The following is a 17,016-nucleotide window of genomic DNA, read 5'->3' as shown; positions in this document are numbered from 1 at the left end:
AGGACTCAGGGCGGTTTACAGGGTAATTAAAAAACCAAGATACAAAAGTTAAAAACAAATTTAAAAAATATATATATTTGTCCCTGTATAAATAAAACCCCAATTAAAATAAGATTAATCCTTTTTAATAATTTGTGAGTAACGTTGTCTTTAATATTTAATAACATGATTATTATGTATTATTATTGTATGCCGATTGGTGTACATTCAAAGTGACAATAAAGTTATCATTGTTACACTTATTTATTACAGAAACGTTCGTAGGCAACCGCATATAAACGGGATTAAAATAAAAAAAAATAAAAAAATAAAAAAAATCTGCCCCTTTCGCCATCAGCAAAATATTCCGCTGTCAAGCTCGCGGCGTCACGTGACGACGCGCAACCTATCGGGACGGTTTTGCCGTTGCCGGCAATGCTGGGTGGAGGGGAGGGGGTGTCAACGCGCCCCGACCACGCCCACTCGAGCTCTCCAGCCCCGCCTCTAACCCCGGGGAGGAAGTGACGTCATCCGCCCGTCACGCGAACGGGCCGAGCTACCCGCCTTTTAACCAAGTTTTAGATCAGGGGTCTTCAAACGCGGCCCTTTTATGACTCGTGGACTTCAACTCCCAGAATTCCTCAGCCAGCCATGCCTGGCTGAGGAATTCTGGGAGTTGAAGTCCACGAGTCATAAAAGGGCCGAGTTTGAAGACCTCTGAGGGGGAAGCGCAAGATCACGTGACGCGGGCGCCCGCCTGAGGAGGAAGGGGGAAAAGAAAAAAAAAACACAACATGGCGGCGCCCGCGCCGGCTTCTTCCGCTGAGGAAGCGCCGGGGCTGAGCGGGGCGCATGCGCAGAGGGGTGGGTGGTATCCGTTGAGGCCAGGCGAGGTGAGAGGGGGGGGGAAATGGGGGGTCCTGAGGAAAGGGGGGGACCCGGGCGCGGGGCGCCGAGGAGCCTGGAGCCGGGCGGGGGGCAGCGGCCCGGGGGAGGCTCCGAGAGCGGGCAGCCTGCGGGGGGAGGGAGAGGAGGAGGCGGGGAGCCCCGGCGGGAAGGCCCGGCCAGGCGCCTGGAGCCCCAGAGGTCGGCGCTGAGGGACGTGGGCACCCAGGTGTCGTGGGAAGGGGGGGCCGGGGAGGCCCCCCAGGAGCAGGCGGGGGGCGTCAGGGGGTCCCCAGAGGGGTGGGGGGCTCCCCCAGCCAGGGAGGGGCCCTTGGGGGGCCCTTGGGGGGCCTCCTCGGGGCCCCCTGGCGGCCAGAGCAAGGCGGTGCAGGACAAGCGGGCCTCCTGGCCGGGGGGCCTTTGCCAAGGCTGCGGGGCCCCCAAGGAGAGGGGGGAGCCCAGGAAAGGGGGGACCCCCCGCCTGGCCAGCCACAGGGCCTGGGACTTGGGGGTCCGGGCCCCCCAGGAGCGCCTGCAGGACAGCATGGGGCTGCTGGCCCTGGGGGTCAGCCGCAGCCTCTCGGGGGGCCTCCCTGGCCACGCGGGGGCCAAGCGGGACTCGGGGGGCTGGCTGCCGAAAGAGGGGCCCCGGGACCCCGCCCAGGCTTCGGGGGAAGTCTGGGTGCCCCGCAAGCCGGCCAGGCCCCCCGAGAGGACGGGGCTGCCTTGGCTGAAGGAGCCGTGCCCCGGAAGAGCGGGGCAGCGGAGCGCAGCCAGGTGTGGATCCCCCGGGAGAAGCCCGCGCCCGCCGGAGGAGGGGCGTCGGGGGACGTCTGGGTGCACAAAGTGAGGAACCCCTCGGGCACCGGCATCATGTGGGTCTGGGCCAAGGTGACCAACTGCAGCGAGGAGGAAGCCGCGGTGAACGAAGCCAGGGTTTGGACCTTCCAGAAGGAGGGCCCGAGGAAGGGTGGGCAAGGCGAGGGAGGGTACGGGGTCTCTTAAGAAGCATGTGAGGAAGGCGGCTGGGGGACGGGGTGGGGTGGGGTGGGTGGGAGCTACAGGTAGTCCTTAACTTGACGGCCACGGTTTCTTTTGCCAAGGAAGACATTTGTTCAATCGGCTGCGCTCCATTCTACAACCTTTCTTGCTGCGGTTGTTAAGTGAATCACGGCAGGTGTTCAGTTAGTGACACGGTTGTTAAGTCAATCTGGCTTCCGCATTGACTTTGCTTGTCAAAAGGTTTCTAAAGGGGACTACGTGACCCCAGGATGTAAATATGTCATAAGTCTGAGTCACTTGCCAGGGATCTGAATTTCGATCCCACGACTGTTGGGATGCTGCAACAGTCGTAAGAGTGACAAACGGTTGGCTGTAAGTTCTTTTTTTCCCAGTGCCTGGTCACTAAATGAACTATTGTAAGTCGAGGACTACCTGTAGTGCGGGCCGGGAGGGGTGGGGAGGACAAGCTCGGCTCCTCTGGAGGAAAGGGAGCAATGTTTTTCAATCTTGACAGGTTTAAGAGGCTGGGACTTCAACTCCCAGGATTCCCCAGCCCTCCGTGCTGAGGAACTCTGGGAATTGAAGTCCACCTGTCTTAAAGTTGCCAGGTTTGAGAAACCCAGGGGATTCTGGGAGTTGAAGTCCCCTCTTCCTAAAGCAGCCAAGGTTGGAGAACCCTGGGTTAGAGTGAAGCAGGAGGAGATCCTTTCAGGAAGGGAGGGAGGGTCAGAGCAAAGAGACAACTCAGCCAACTCCTGGGGTGGCGATTGCTTGAAAGACTCTGGACGGTGGTTGTGGCGACTGCTACGAGGGGAGGGAGCAGAGCCCGACTAGCCACTAGCCGCTTGGGTAAGTCCGGAGGCTCTGGAGAAGTGGGGGGGGGGGTCTGCTTGCTGGTGTGCATGCCAGGTTAGAAGCCGGGGCGAGCATGCAACTCTAAACGCGTCTCGAGTGCAAAAAAAAACAACCCTGCATGAACGACTCTGGGGCGCTAATGGGCGAGGTGGGTAAGAGCTTCAACGGCCAGTATGAAACGTTTCTCCATCTCGGCAACTTTTAAGAGAGGTGGACTTCAACTCCCAGAGTCCCCCAGCCAGCCTGCTGGCTGGGGGATTCTGGGAGTTAAAGTCCACCTCTCTTAAAAGTTGCCGAGATGGAGAAACACTGGCCTATCAAAGACCCAGACCAGGCCAGCCAATTTTATTTAAAGGGCTATTCAAGATGGCCGGCGTGGGTCATACTTTCTTCTGCTATCTATGAACCCTCCAGCTTTTATTAGAGCCCTTCCAGGACCTTAGGGGGTCCTTCGAGATGGGCGTGAAAGTAGCCTGGCAAAGAGAGAAGTTGGGGAATAGCGCAGAGGTAGCCTTCCAGATCTTTCTAAACCGTAGCCTCTCCGAGCTGGCTATGGTGGTGAATTCTGGGAACTGCAATTATCCAGAGAAGAGAAGGTTTGTAGCTCAGGGTTGAACTCTTGAATGTCCTTGGTGCTCTCCGAGCTGGGTGGTTTCCTTGCAGATGTTTCATGACCCAAGGAGGTAACCTCATCAGCGCTACAAGGGAGTGAGGGTTGGCCCCTCCTCTGTATGACAGTGGCTTGGCCTGCCCATGTTGGTGAGCATGTTCTCGGTGGTTCCTTGATCAGGCTGTTGTTTACCTTCTTCCTTGTTTACTGCTTCAAGGTTCAACATTGATAAGGCAATCATTGTATGTAAACAAGAGAGCAAACCCTTCTCCCTTCTAGCACTGATGGGGTTACCTAGTTGGGTCGAAAAATAGTTAGAAAAAAACATCCAAATTCGGGGAGCAGCCAGGACCTCACATTCCTCCTCCTCCTCCTCCAAACCCACTCTCTTCTAGCCCTGATTTTATTTATTTATTTATTTATTTATTTATTTATTTATTTAATTTGTATACCGCCCTTCTCCCGAAGGACTCAGTTGGGTCATATTACCCAGTTGGGTCATGAAAGGTCTGCAAGAAAACTACCCAATTCGAAGAACACCATTCTGTTGAGAGCCGCCTGCCAAAGGCTGCTGATTCTTCCCACCTGGGATAAGTCCCCGGTCCCCAGGATGGATGTCATAGATGGGTTGACTTCATCCCCTCCCGTCCTACAAAGACGCCGCTCGCTGCATGCTGCCAAGCCCTCCCGCCCGCGTCACGTCATGATTTCTGGCTGCTGCTTCTGCTAACCAGTCTTGGTCTCCGCAGGGGCTTGAGCGATGCAGGCAAACCTGGGGGCGGCGCTCTTCACCTTGGCCCTCTGGGCAATTTGCTCACCGGGGCTGAGCACGGAAGGTAAACGGAAACTGCAGATCGGCGTCAAGAAACGGGTGGACAACTGCCCCATCAAGTCCCGAAAAGGCGACGTGCTCCACATGCATTACACGGTGAGTATGAACAAGGACTAGCCAGAGCTTTCCAAACTTGGGAATGGGAGGTAGAAGGAGGCTGTGTTCAAGGGTGTGTGGGAAACCAACGCAAAGTTTACAAAACCCTGGTATTATAACAGGCACCCAGGTATTTGTGTAGGATGCATCGCCTTTCGCTGTGATGTGATGGGCTTTGTTTAGTGCAGGGGTCTTCCAACTTGGCCCTTTTATGACTTGTGGACTTCCACTCCCAGAATTCCTCTGGGAGTCGAAGTCCGCAAGTCATAAAAGGGCCAAGTTGGAAGACCCCTGATATAGATTTTCAGAGGAGTGGACTTCAACTCCCAGAATTCCTCAGCCAGCGTGCCTGGCTGAGGAATTCTGGGAGTCGGAAGTCCGCAAGTCATAAAAGGGCCAAGTTGGAAGAACCCCTTGGTTTAGTGTTTCTCAAACTTGGCAACAGAGGTGGGCCAACCTCACCGGCATGCCGAGTGAGGAATTGTGGGTGTCGGCTTCGAAGAGTTCGCTAGGAATTTTCCCTAAGAGGACGAAGCCACTTGAAAATTCCCTTTTACTGCCAGCCTAATTCTGAGTCACACCCCCTCAGCTGTCTTTCAGCTGCACACCTTCGCTGACTCACACAAACCCCATTCCAGGGCTCGGCGATGGCAACTTTTTAAGCAGAGGGTGGATAGCTAACCACGAAAAACTGGGTCATTGGCAGACTCCCTTGCCAAGGAGAAAGAACGACGTGGCTGATTCCTCGTTCTCATGTTTCCCCTGGACCTCAGGCAATATAAACCCTTCGGCTTCTGGACACACCTTTCCTTGCCCTGCCTGTGAGTGTAGCTGCAGAATAAATTAGAATGCGCTCATCTGCCCATCTTTCCTGTCTGCTTGGTAAGGTTGACGCTTCCTTAATGCGTCAGGCCTTGCTCAGGATGCAGTGGGTGAACGTGTTAGCTAGGAACATGGGAATGTCTGTGGGCTCCCTCTGGTAGAAAGGACAGCTGATTTGCCACACACACCCGGTGCTTTTTCAAGAGTTTACGTGGACTTTCTGTTGTTTTTCCTCCGAAGAATTGAACCGAAGGAGCCTCTGAGCAGGACAGGACAAGAAAATCCTGCTACGATAACATCACCTTAACGCAAGGTTCAAAATAAAATAGAATAAATTGAAGCAAGCTTGGAAAGCAAAGCGCTGCCAAAATCTAAAACCCGAGTGACAAGTATTTTTCTGTTACTGCAAAAGACAAAGAAAGCCCAGTTGCCTCTGGAAAAGCACCTTGGGGACAACCACGAGCTGGAGGAGTGAGAATCTCCCAGAGTCAGCTGGTTTGGTAGCAGGAAAAACCAGAACGGTGGCATAAACGCAGCCTGGGATGAAAAGTCTTATTTTGCTCCTTCTTGTTAAAAGGGGTACATATAATATTCTTAGGCTGGCTTCCTACAGCTGGGTTTGGATGGGAAGAAACCACGAGTCGGTCAGATTCACTCACCTTCCATATAATAACAACAACAACAACAACAATGTTGGAAGGGACCTTGAGGTCTTCTAGTGCAACCCTCTGCTCAGGCAGGAAAGCCTATAGGGTTAGGGTTAGGTCACCATGAACTCAGAGAGCAAAATGGACATTGCCAAAAAACTCGGAGTGCTTGGGTATGGTTAGGAGGGCACTGACTTTTCTAGGCTGCCCTATCTATGTTTCCTGGGAAAATACATGGGAAAATCCCATTGGAGGAAAATTCCACTTAGGGTTAGGTCACCATGGACTCATAGTGCAAAATGGACATTGCCAACCAATTCAGAGTGCTTGGGTATAGTTAGGAGGGTGCTGACTTTTCTAGCCTGCCCTCTCTACGTTTCCTGGTAAAATACATGGGAAAATCCCATTGGAGGAAAATTCCACTTACCATTTCAGACAAATGGCTGTCCAGTCTCTTCTTGAAAACTTCCAGTGTTGGAGCATTTACCGCTTTAGGAGGCAGGTTGTTCCACTGATTAATTGTTCTAACTGTCAGGAAATTTCTCCGTAGTTCTAGGTTGCTTCTCTCCTTGATTGGTTTCCATCCGTTGCTTCTTGTCCTGCCTTTGGGCACTTTGGAGAATAGCTTGACTCCCTCTTCTTTGGGGCAGCCCCTGAGATATTGGAACAACACTGCTATCATGTCCCCTCTCGTCCTTCTCTTCATTAAACTAGAGATACCCAATTCCAGCAACCGTTCCTTATATGTTTTACCCTCCAGTAATTTAATTTTCATGTCTGTGCCTTCCCAGGGAAAACTTGAAGATGGGACGGAGTTTGACAGCAGCTTAACTCGTGATCAGCCCTTTATCTTCTCCTTGGGCACCGGACAAGTCATCAAAGGCTGGGATCAAGGCCTGCTCGGGTAAAAGCCAGCTTCTGAGGAACAGGGCTCCGAATGGATTTGGGGTGCCCTTGGCGAAGGAAGGAAGGAGAGAGAGGGAGAGAGAGAGAGAGAGGAAAAGAGGAAAAGATTTGAGGAAGAAAAAGGAAGGAAAGAAGGAAGGAAAGAGAAAGAAAGAAAGAAGAAAGAAAGAGAGAAAGAGAAAGAAAGAAAGAGAAAGAAAGAAAGAAAGAGAAAGAGAAAAAATAATATGAGGTCCTTGGTATTGTCTGAATTTGGTTGTTTTCTTGAAGAGTTTTCATGACCCAACTAGGTAACTTTGTCAGTGCTAGAAGGGAGTGGGGTTTGAGGAGGAGGAAGAGGAAGGAAGGAAGGAAGGAAGGAAGGAAGGAAGGAAGGAAGGAAGGAAGGAAGGAAGGAAGGAAGGATCTTCAAAAGAGTTTATGGTGGGGTTGGCATGGTCAAGGCGGAAAGCCAGAGTTTAAAAGAGTGGAGAATGAAATTCTAGCCCTCGAGATTGGTAACGCCGATGGCTTCTTTGTCGTTTTCTTTGGTTGTTTCAGGATGTGCGAAGGCGAGAAAAGGAAGTTAGTCATCCCGTCAGAGCTAGGTAAGGAACGAGAGCCAAACCGGTACAGGAATGGCACTGCTGGGTGGGCACTCCGCTCCTGAAGACAGGTGGCAGATATGCTCCGGCATCGCTTCCTCGCCCCTTTGCGTATTCAACGTTCAGTTTTTCTGGAGCTCAAGTAGAGTTGCTTCCTAGTATTGTTTTGATATCCGGCTGATTTGCCTTCTGTTGTCTCTCCCGCAGGTTATGGAGATCGGGGAGCGCCGCCCAAAATCCCAGGTATCTTACTTCTTCGTTTTGTTTATTTACATGCATCCCACCTTCGCTATTTTTTTAAACAACAACCCACAGTAGGCAAACATATCCAATACGTCTTCCTCCTCCTCTTTTCCCCGCAACAACCCTGTGAGGCGGGTCGGGCTGAGAGAAGGCGACTGTGCCAAAGTCACACGGCTGGCTTTCATGTCTAAAGTGGGACTAGAACTCATTGCCACCTGGTTTCTACTCTGGCATCTTAGCCGCTACAGGCCGAAAGTCACCCAGCCGGTTTTCATCGCTAAAAGGGGACTAGGACTCACCACCTCCTGGTGATTGGCCCAAAGTCAGCCAGTCAGCTTTCATGCCTAAGGTGGAACTAGAACTCACCGTCTCCTGGTGATTAGTCCAAAGTCACCCAACTGGCTTTCATGCCTAAGGCAGAACTAGAACTCACCGTCTCCTGGTGATTGGCCCAAAGTCACCCAGTCAGCTTTCATGCCTAAGACGGAACTAGAACTCACCGTCTCCTGGTGATTGGCCCAAAGTCAGCCAGCCATTGACCAGGACATTTTATTCTGTCAACCAAGCAACGAAGAATTTACATCTTCTGTAGCATCCTTATCTTAATTTCTTTCACTGGACTTCATCCTGTTTGGATCGACTTCGTTCACGTAGTTATAATTTTTTATTAGTTTTTATCAAAATAGAAAGTGCAGGAAGACAAAAGAAAAATGAGAATAATGGAGGAAGAGGGGAGGAGAAGGGGAAGAGGAAAAAGTGTAGGGTGAAGGGAAAAAGAAATAAAAGCCTTGACTTCGGACTCTCTTCGGCTCAGTAGAATAAGGCAACAACATACAACCTCGACATTTTACTTGTATATAATTGTATACTAGCCGTTCCTATAACAACAGGCCTATCCAATCAGTAAAACCCAAAATCAAGTTTTCATATTTCCCCCCCCCCCCGCCCCAAAGACACACATACACTTCAAGCATAAAGTCCAGAAACGGTTTCCAAGTAGAAACACAATTGAATTCTTTAATCAAAGCAGTCGCTTTAGCCCTCTCCGCTAACTCCCATCAACTTTCACGGCCATCCATCCCTTGTGGGCATCAAAATATTCTTCCATTTGTACGGATTGACTTCATCCAGCCACGAGGGTTTAAAAAAAAAAAAAAAAGCACCCATCCAAATGTCAGTCCTCCCACCCCACCCCCGGAGCCCTTCTCGCCTTCCATCTCTGCCTTCTGACTTCTCTCTTTTCCCACGCTCTTCCCAGGCGGCGCCACGCTAATCTTTGAAGTGGAACTGCTGAAGATTGAGCGTCGCCAAGAACTATAGCTCTACGTCTCTCCTAGGAAGAGGGGCTTCTGGGGAAGGGCGCGCGGGGGAAAGACGGACGGACAGGCCGGAGAAGGATCTGTCGAAAGGGTGGTGTGTGGCCCGTAGGTGGGCCAAATAAATCAATCAATAAAAAAAAAGCACAGATCAGATTTTTGTTCCCGTGAATGCGGGGGGGGGGGGGGAGGAAGTCGTCCGTGGGCAGGCGGGCCAGCCGAGGACGGGATGAGGAGAGGGTTACCTATTTTTGGCCCTCGCTTGTCCGCGAGGGGTCAGCTTGCCAGGATGATCTCCTGCCCTCTCGTGACCCCGTGACTTGGGGGAAAACGGTCCAAACTGATAGGCATTGCCCTGGGTTTCAAAGGTTAGCCGTTGTCCTGGGGCTTTTAACCCCAAGGAGGAAGAAGGGGGGTAGGAGGGAGGGGTCCTAAATGGAGCAGGAAGGGCTGCCTGTTCAACAGTCAGGACCAGGATTACTCAAACGTAGCAACTTTGAGATGGGTGGACCTCTACTCCCAGAATTCCCCAGCCAGCCTGCTTTAAGATGGGAGGACTTCAACTCCCCGAATTCCCCATCCAGCAGGCTTTTAACACTGCTGGATCTCAACTCCCCGAATTCCCCATCCAGCTGGCTTTTAAGATGGGTGGACTTGGAACTCCCAGAATTCCCCATCCAGCAGGCTTTTAACACTGCTGGACCTCAACTCCCAGAATTCCCCAGCCAGCAGGCTTTAAGATGCGTGGATTTCGATTCCCAGAATTCTGGCTGCCCCAGAATTCTGGGAGTTGAAATCATCCCACTTGAAGTTGCTGACATTGAGAAATCCTGGTGAAGACTCGGCTTGTCCCTGCCCTCTAAGTCAGCTGTGAGTAAAACTTACTCCACTGCACCATTAATCCATAGCATGCTAGCTGGGGAATTCTGGGAATTGAAGTCCACCCACCTTAAAGCGTGCTAGCTGGGGGATTCTGGGAGTTGAAGTCCACCCACCTTAAAGCTGCCGAGGTTGAGAAACCCTGCCTTAGACCTTGTGTATCCTGGATGGAGAGGAGACCCCCTAAAACTCTCCTGTGCTGCCCCATGGAATTCTGGGACCCCTTCCAGAGAATATCCCAAACGAGCCGCTGAGCATCTGCTAAAATAGAAAAACAAAAGGCCATTTTCCTCCTGCCTTGACTTTGCAGGAAAAAAAAGCGAGGTTTGTTTAAGGACAAACTCCGTAAATAAAGGAACGGAAGTTCCTGCCGCAAGGAACTGGTGAGAAAGTGAGATAACAGGATGAGTTTGCACTGCTGAACAGGGAATGGCTGGGCGGGCGGGCGGGGAGGGGCGCATCGCCTCGCTAAAGGGGAGTGCAAAAAGGCTGGCTTTTGGCCAGCATTGTCTAGCTACGAAGCTAACAGGGTGGCCCGTGCCGTGCCAAACATTCGTGGTTAACAAGTCCGTAACGCCTTGCGGTGGGAGAAATTTGCATTGTAGGCACAGTGGCGGTTTTCATCACACCACGATGTGAGAACGGTTCAAGTCGTGGCTTATGCTGTCTTTTTTTTTTAATACAAACGTGGGGAGAATCACATTGGGGCCTAACTGGCTTTGTCCCTTAAGCCAACAGAGGGTGTGTGTGTGTGTGTGCGCGTGCGCGTGCAGCAGTTCTTGGGAATCTCTGCAGAGCTATAGAGCTTGTTCTCAACTTGCAAAAACTGGGACCAGAATCTCCATTGCTAAGCCAGGCGCTGCTTAAGTGAGTCGCACCCTGTTTTACGACCGTTTTTGCCCCGATTAGGCAAATCACTGCGGTTAAGCGAGTCACACGGTTATTAAGCAATATCTAGTCTTCCCCCCCCATTTGATTTCGCTTGTTGGAAGATTGCAGGAGGGGATGACGTGAGCCCGGGACGCTGCAACCGTCATAAAATACACGCCGGTTGCCCAGCGTCCAGATTTTGATGAGATGTGGATGCCAACGATGGTCCTAAGTGCGAGGACCGGCTGCAAGTCACTTTTCTTCAGTGCCGTTGTAACTTCGAAAAGTCACTCAGTGAATGGTTGTAAATGGAGGACTTCCTCTATAGACGCTTTCAAATCGGGAGATGAGATTCCTCTCACTGGGAAGAGACCCGAGCCGGCCTCCGAACCTCTTCCGGACCTAGCATCCTTTAGTCGTCCGTTTTCACCCCGTTGGTAGACGCTCCCGGCCTTTCAGAGTTGGAAGAGGCCCTGGAGGTCATCTAGCCCAACTCCCTGCTCAAGCAAGAGAGACCCTATGCCATTTCAGAGAGACGGTTGTCCAATCTTTCCTTAAAAACCCCCAGTGATGAAGCGCCCACAACTTTGGAAGGCAGGCTGTTGATTGTCCTCACTCTTTAGGAAGTTTCTCCTTAATTCCAGGCTGCTTCTCTCCTTGGATTAGTTCTCCCTCCGTTGCTTCTCGTCCTGCCTTCGGGTGCTTTGGAGGATAGGGTGGACCCCTCTCCTCTTTGTGGCAACCCCTCAAATATTGGAAGGCCGCTGCCACCTCAGCCTTACTCCTTCTTTCAGCTAAACTGGCCAAACCCAATTCCCACAGCCGTTCTTCATGCGTTTTAATTATTTATTTATTTTAATCCCATTTATATCCCGCCCTTCTCCGAAGACTCAGGGCGGCTTACAATCTAAAGCACCAATCAAATGTGCTTAGCAATAGCCTTCATTCTATGTATATGCCTGCTTATCTTTACTTGCTTTTCCCACTGCACCTTTTTTCCAGAGTCTTGGCATCTTTTTTTTTTTTTTTTGCAACGGGGTGTCCAAAGCTGGGTGGGGTATTCCGGGTGTAGCCTTTTCCCCCAAAGTCAGCTCCTTCTTCCCGTCCCCTTCTAATCATGCTAGTAAAAGTTGGAAGGGACCTTTGGAGGTCATCTAGTCCAACCCCCCTTGCTCAGGCCGGAAACCCGATCACATTTCGGACCAATGGCCGTCCGGTCTCTTCTTAAAAAGCTTCCAGTGTTGGGAGGGTTCACAGCTTCTGGAGGCAGGTGGTTTTAGGCCTGGGCGCCACCAGAGAAGGGGCCGTCCTTGGCCGAAAGCCACCTTTTAAGCCACGTGGACAAGCCAGCATGGTCTGAGCGAAAGAGGGGCTAAGCTTTTTTTTGCTCAAGCGGTGACTTAAGGCCGGAAACACGCCGGGATTAGCTCCAGGCCCCGCAAAGCATTCCTTCCTTGCTGTGTTCAACCGCTACCCTCAAAAGGGGGGGGGCAGGGGGAGAGAGAGGCTGTGCCGTCTGCAACTCCGTTGGGACAATCGAGGCAAAGGCGTTGCTCTCGTTATGGGGCCTGGCTGCTGCCGTCTGTCTCTTGTTTTTCACCACTAATTAGAATCGGCTTGAAAGGAAGAGGTCTCTTGCTGGGGGTGGGGGCTACTCAGAGGTCCTCTTCTCCTTCCCCCCCTCCTCCCCCACCTCCCTAGTGATCCGAGAAACAGGTTTTTTTTTTTTAAAGAAGAGATTGGACAGTCAATGGTACAGGGTCTCCTGCTTACGAAGGGGGTGGGGTGGGGTTGGACTAGAAGACCTCCCGAGGTCCCTTCCAGTTCTCATTCCGTAATCCAAGACCGCCAGCCAGGGTTGATTTCCCCCGACGGCGTTGCTTAAAAGAGGAGAAAGATGTGGCTGAGCCGCGAGTCCTGGAATAAGCTAGCTTGTTATGCTGGGTTTTCCCCGTTAATAATTCCCAGCGAGGGGAAAAAAAGAGGTTTTGCTGCAGGAAAGCTGTGCAGGCCGGAGCGTCGTTTATTTCTACCGCGGGATTCTCCCAGGTGGCCTTAAATCAAAACACCCGTCGGCCTTTTTGAGTCTTCTGTGAAAGAGAGACCGCAGTTGGGCAATTGTTCTAGGGCAGGGGTGTCCAACCGTCGCAACTTTTAAGGCTTGTGGACTTCAACTCCTTGGGGAATTCTGGGAGTTGAAGTCCACCAGCCTTAAAGTTGCCCATCCTCTGATTGGACAATTGAGAGGAGGAATCTTAGCTACTATAGCACCCTATTGGTTGAACCTGACCATCTTATGAAGCCAGAGGATGGATAGTTGTTGGGGGTTTTTTTTGGATGTGTGAGTACATGTGTGCGCACATGCTTACAACACAAAACACACACACACACACACACACACACACACACACACACACACACACATATCTCCCTCCCTCCCTGACTTGGCTTCTCAATGGGAGAGTCACAAATGGAAACTACACGGCCCTTTAAATCCCATTTTAAGGTAGGATGCTGCAGATATACCTATCAATCTTTCTCAGCCTTGGCAAACTGTTCAGAGGAGTGGGCTTCAACTCCCAGAATTCATGCAATCCTGTAACACACACACACACACACACACACACACACACACGGGATGCTTCAGTGATGGAAAATAGGTGCCGTTTGCCCGGGGATGCTGTAACGGTTGTAATTGCGAGGACCGGTTGTAAGTCACTTTTTTTCGGAGCCATTGTAACTTCGAAGGGTTGCCAAAACAGAGTGTTTTTTTTAAAAAAAAAAATTAACGCAAGCTTTCTCATCCTCCCTCTTCTCCCCTTCCCACCCCCACACACCCCCCGTTGCAAAAACCAGGCTGCCTCTTCTCAAAGCCTCTTTTATTAAATTTATATAAAAACACAATAATTAAAAAAAACAAACCGCCCTCCCCCCCAAATCCAGATACACCCTTTCCCCCCCCCCATCCAGATCTCTTTTTAAGGTCCTACTCTCTTTCTGCTCCCCCTCCCCTTGAGAACAAGTGCCCCGCCCTCCCTTTGCACACACAGACACTCATTTGGGAGTCAGGACAGATGGGGTGGGGGCTGGGGGTGGGCAGCGCAGATATTGCTAAAAAGGCGACCGATTCTTTGTGATTATCAAAGCATCCCCAGACGGAGAATCTTGCTCTTTCGCGGTGTTCTCGAGGCAGGGTGGGTGGGTGGGATTTAACTGATCCTCCCCAGCCCTGTGAAAGCGTTCCCCCCACCCCCTTCCCTGGAAACCTAGCCCTGCCGACGTTTCAGCGACACACGGGCCCCCAATGGCAGGGGCCACGCAGGACGGCTGCTGACGGACAGCACGTCATTTCTTCTGGGGGGTGCTTAGCTTCTGCATCCCTCGGATCTTGTCTAGCAAGTCCGCTACGAAAACCTGGGAGGACAGAAAGGAAAGAAAAAAAAGCTCAGACAGGGGCCGAGTAAAACCTGATTCACCTGCACGGTGGCCGTAGCAGGGTTTCTCAGCCTTGGCAGCTTTAAATTAGGTGGGCTTCAACTCCCAGAATCCCCCAGCCAGCCTGCTTTAAGAGGGGTGGGCTTCAACTCCCAGAATCCCCCAGCCAGCATGCTTTAAGAAGGGTGGATTTCCACTCCCAGAATCCCCCAGCCAGCATGCATTAAGATAGGTGCACTTCAACTCCCAGAATCCCCCAGCCAGCCTGCTTTAAGAGGGGTGGGCTTCAACTCCCAGTATCCCCCTGCCAGCATGCTTTAAGAAGGGTGGACTTCCACTCCCAGAATCCCCCGGCCAGCCTGCTTTAAGAAGTGTGTACTACAAACCCCAGAATGCCCCAGCTGGGAATGCTTTAAAATAGGTGGGCTTCCACTCCCAGAATCCCCCAGCCAGCATCCTTTTTTTGCACCATAATGAAGCTGTTCCTGCTTTGCCTACTACAACCCGTTTCACCCACTCCCCCCCCCCACTCTTTTTCAGGAGGCCAGGCTTGGGAGAAGGGGCCAGGCAAGGAGGGGGGGCAAACCAGTCTTCTCCGCAGCCCTCCTCCCCTAACAGGTGCTGGGTGGGGGGGGCACCCAAGACCCACGGAGATGGAGGCAGCAGCTGTTTCACAGCTGCTGCTGGGAACGAGATAGTAAGGACTAGCACTCTTCCTGGGGAGTTTAAGGGGGGCGGCGGCACGGGGGCACCGCCAATAAGCTGGCTGTAGAGAAAAGCTTTTTTGTTGTTGTTTGAATAAGCCAAGACATACCTCTGTGGGCTTGTAGCAGTCGACCAGGAGTTCCTACAACGGGGTGAAAGGAAACGGGGGGGGGGGGGACAAAATCAGAGAAGCTCTAGGCTTTAAAAAAAAAAAAGCTTGCCATTGAGGGTGGAAAGCTGCAATTTCTTTAAAAAAAAATCCCTCTTCCGTTATTATGATTTGGGTTAAGGTTACACATCCCAGCTGGAATTTACGTCTGCTTTTTGGGCGGTTGCTTACAAGGACCCGCCCGGGGTTGGAGTCTTGTGATGGCCCCGGCGTTAAGTGACCGTGAAACACACGTGCACATCCCCTTCTCCAGCGCCTCTTGTAGCGTGCGTGCGTGCGTGTAGAGAGAGAGAGACGATGAGACACACGCATACACTTTAAGCTCTTCTTGTAACTTTTGTGTAGAGACAGTAAAACACACAGCTCCCCCCCTTTCTCGAGCCCTTCTTGACACCTGTGTGTGGACACAATGAGACACCCGTTCACCCCCTTTCTTGAGCACCTCTTGTAACTAGTGTGTGCCTGTGTGGGCAAAAGAGACGCTTCCCTTTCCCCAAAAGTGATTTTTCCCAAGGCACCTGGGCTTCCCTCTTTGTCTTTGAAGGCGTTTCGCTTCTCCTCCGAGAAGCTTCTTCAGCTCTGACCGGATGGATGGTGGAAATGGGAGGATTTATACTCCTTGCAGACTGCTGGTCATTTGCATCCTTTTTAGAGAGTCGTTGAGGCCACTTGGGAGTTTTCCCTGCATCCTCAGGGCCACCTGAGTGGTTGCAAATAGTCCTTTCGACAGTTCCAAGAAGGCTTCCCACCCATTTGCAACCACTCAGGTGACCCTGAGCACGCAGGGAAAACTCCCAAGTGGCCTCAACGACTCTCTAACCGGATGGTGGGACAAATGGAAGGATTTATACTCCTTGCAGACTGCTGGTCATTTGCATCCTTTTTAGAGAGTCGTTGAGTCCACTTGGGAGTTTTACCTGCATGCTCAGGGTCACCTGAGTGGTTGCAAATGGTCCTTTCGGCAGTTCCAAGAAGGCTCCCCACCCATTTGCAACCACTCAGGTGACCCTGAGCACGCAGGGAAAACTCCCAAGTGGCCTCAACGACTCTCTAACCGGATGGTGGGGGAAATGGAAGGATTGATACTCCTTGCAGACTGCTGGTCATTTGCATCCTTTTTAGAGAGTCGTTGAGGCCACTTGGGAGTTTTACCTGCATGCTCAGGGTCACCTGAGTGGTTGCAAATGGTCCTTTCGGCAGTTCCAAGAAGGCTCCCCACCCATTTGCAACCACTCAGGTGACCCTGAGCACGCAGGGAAAACTCCCAAGTGGCCTCAACGACTCTCTAAAAAGGATGCAAATAACCAGCGGTCTACTAGGAGTACAACTCCTTCCATTCCTCACCCTCCAGGCAGAGCTGAAGAAGCTCCTTGGAGGCGAAGCGAAACGCCTTCGAAGGAAAAACAAGGAAGTCCAGTTGCTTCCTGGAAAAAAAAAAAGCACCTTTGGGACCGCCGCGATCTGTGCGGCTGACCATTATTAGACGCTTCTCTTGCTTTTTTTTTTTTTACCTTCACCCTAGCGCTCCGCGATTCGTCGCTCTCCATATCCAAAAGTTCATCCACATCTATTTCTAACTCGGGAATTTCTTCTTCCTGGAAGAAAAAGGAGGAGGAAAGCCAGGTTTTTAAAGCTGTCGTTCCTCTCGTCGGGAATCACAAAACGGGGAAGACGCAAGACGGGTCCCCGGGCAACGTGGCCTCAATTCAACAGACGGACGCGGTTCAAAAGTCAAGTTTCCCAACCGGTGCCGAAGTGGGAAGAGTTTGGCTGCTTTCCGTAGCTGAGTCTAGCATCTGGGGGGTGGGGTTTACCTTCTCCTCCCCCCCCCCGCAATTTAAACTTCTCCTTGTTGAGAAAGGGGTACGGGGCCAACATTCCCTGCCTCTCCCCCAGAAAAAGACAAGATCATTTGCAGTTAGGACCATTCTCTGCATCTTCCTGTTGGCTGCCCAAGTGTCCAGCTGTTATTTGAGCCCCATTGGGATGTTTTGAAACCCAGCCTTCACTTGGCTCTCAAGTCGACCCACCGACCTGGCGTGGCTCAAGCTGAAGCAACTTGAAGCTGGGCGGACTTCAACGCCCAGAATCCCCCAGCCACCTTGCTTTCTTGCTAGCTTGCTCGCTCGCTGGGCTGAGGAATTCTGGGAGTTGAAGTCCACCCGGCTTGAAGTTGCTCGG

At 51.8% G+C, this 17,016-nt stretch overlaps 2 protein-coding genes across 6 annotated transcripts; one reads left to right on the top strand and one right to left on the bottom strand.

Annotated features, from left to right (window-relative positions):
• The first annotated feature begins 729 nt into the window (after positions 1 to 729).
• Positions 730 to 8,930, top strand: FKBP2 (FKBP prolyl isomerase 2). 5 transcript variants are annotated; one of them, XM_083374059.1, is made up of 6 exons: positions 730 to 872; positions 4,081 to 4,259; positions 6,520 to 6,632; positions 7,175 to 7,221; positions 7,426 to 7,461; positions 8,720 to 8,930. In XM_083374059.1, exons 2-6 carry the CDS (start codon positions 4,092 to 4,094, stop codon positions 8,779 to 8,781), a joined length of 426 nt encoding a protein of 141 aa, XP_083230185.1. In that variant the 5' UTR covers positions 730 to 872; positions 4,081 to 4,091; the 3' UTR covers positions 8,782 to 8,930. The 5 variants fall into 5 exon arrangements, with proteins under 5 accessions (XP_083230185.1, XP_083230187.1, XP_083230186.1 ...); XM_083374061.1 differs by lacking the exon at positions 730 to 872 and adding an exon at positions 1,578 to 1,710; XM_083374060.1 differs by lacking the exon at positions 730 to 872 and adding an exon at positions 1,631 to 1,755.
• Positions 8,931 to 13,521: 4,591 nt separating this feature from the next.
• Positions 13,522 to 16,490, bottom strand: PPP1R14B (protein phosphatase 1 regulatory inhibitor subunit 14B; the record flags this gene model as incomplete). The annotated part of the gene is made up of 3 exons (XM_083373963.1): positions 13,522 to 13,940; positions 14,776 to 14,808; positions 16,347 to 16,490. Coding segments are annotated over 3 exons (246 nt in total), but the record flags the coding sequence as incomplete, so codon positions are not given.
• Between the last annotated feature and the right edge of the window lie 526 nt (positions 16,491 to 17,016).

The sequence above is a fragment of the Vipera ursinii genome, assembly GCF_947247035.1.
Source record: "Vipera ursinii genome assembly, chromosome: 15".
Taxonomy (NCBI): Eukaryota; Metazoa; Chordata; class Lepidosauria; order Squamata; family Viperidae; genus Vipera; species Vipera ursinii.
The sequence above is the reverse complement of the archived record's forward strand: the minus strand, read 5'-3'. Positions and strand labels throughout refer to the sequence as shown.

Excerpts from the sequence above, each read along its gene's own strand:
- FKBP2 (XM_083374059.1), top strand. The coding sequence starts at position 4,092 with ATGCAGGCAAACCTGGGGGCGGCGCTCTTCACCTTGGCCCTCTGGGCA. Across the intron at positions 4,260-6,519 it reads TGCTCCACATGCATTACACG|GGAAAACTTGAAGATGGGAC; the intron begins GTGAGTATGAAC and ends GTGCCTTCCCAG. Across the intron at positions 7,462-8,719 it reads AGCGCCGCCCAAAATCCCAG|GCGGCGCCACGCTAATCTTT; the intron begins GTATCTTACTTC and ends CGCTCTTCCCAG.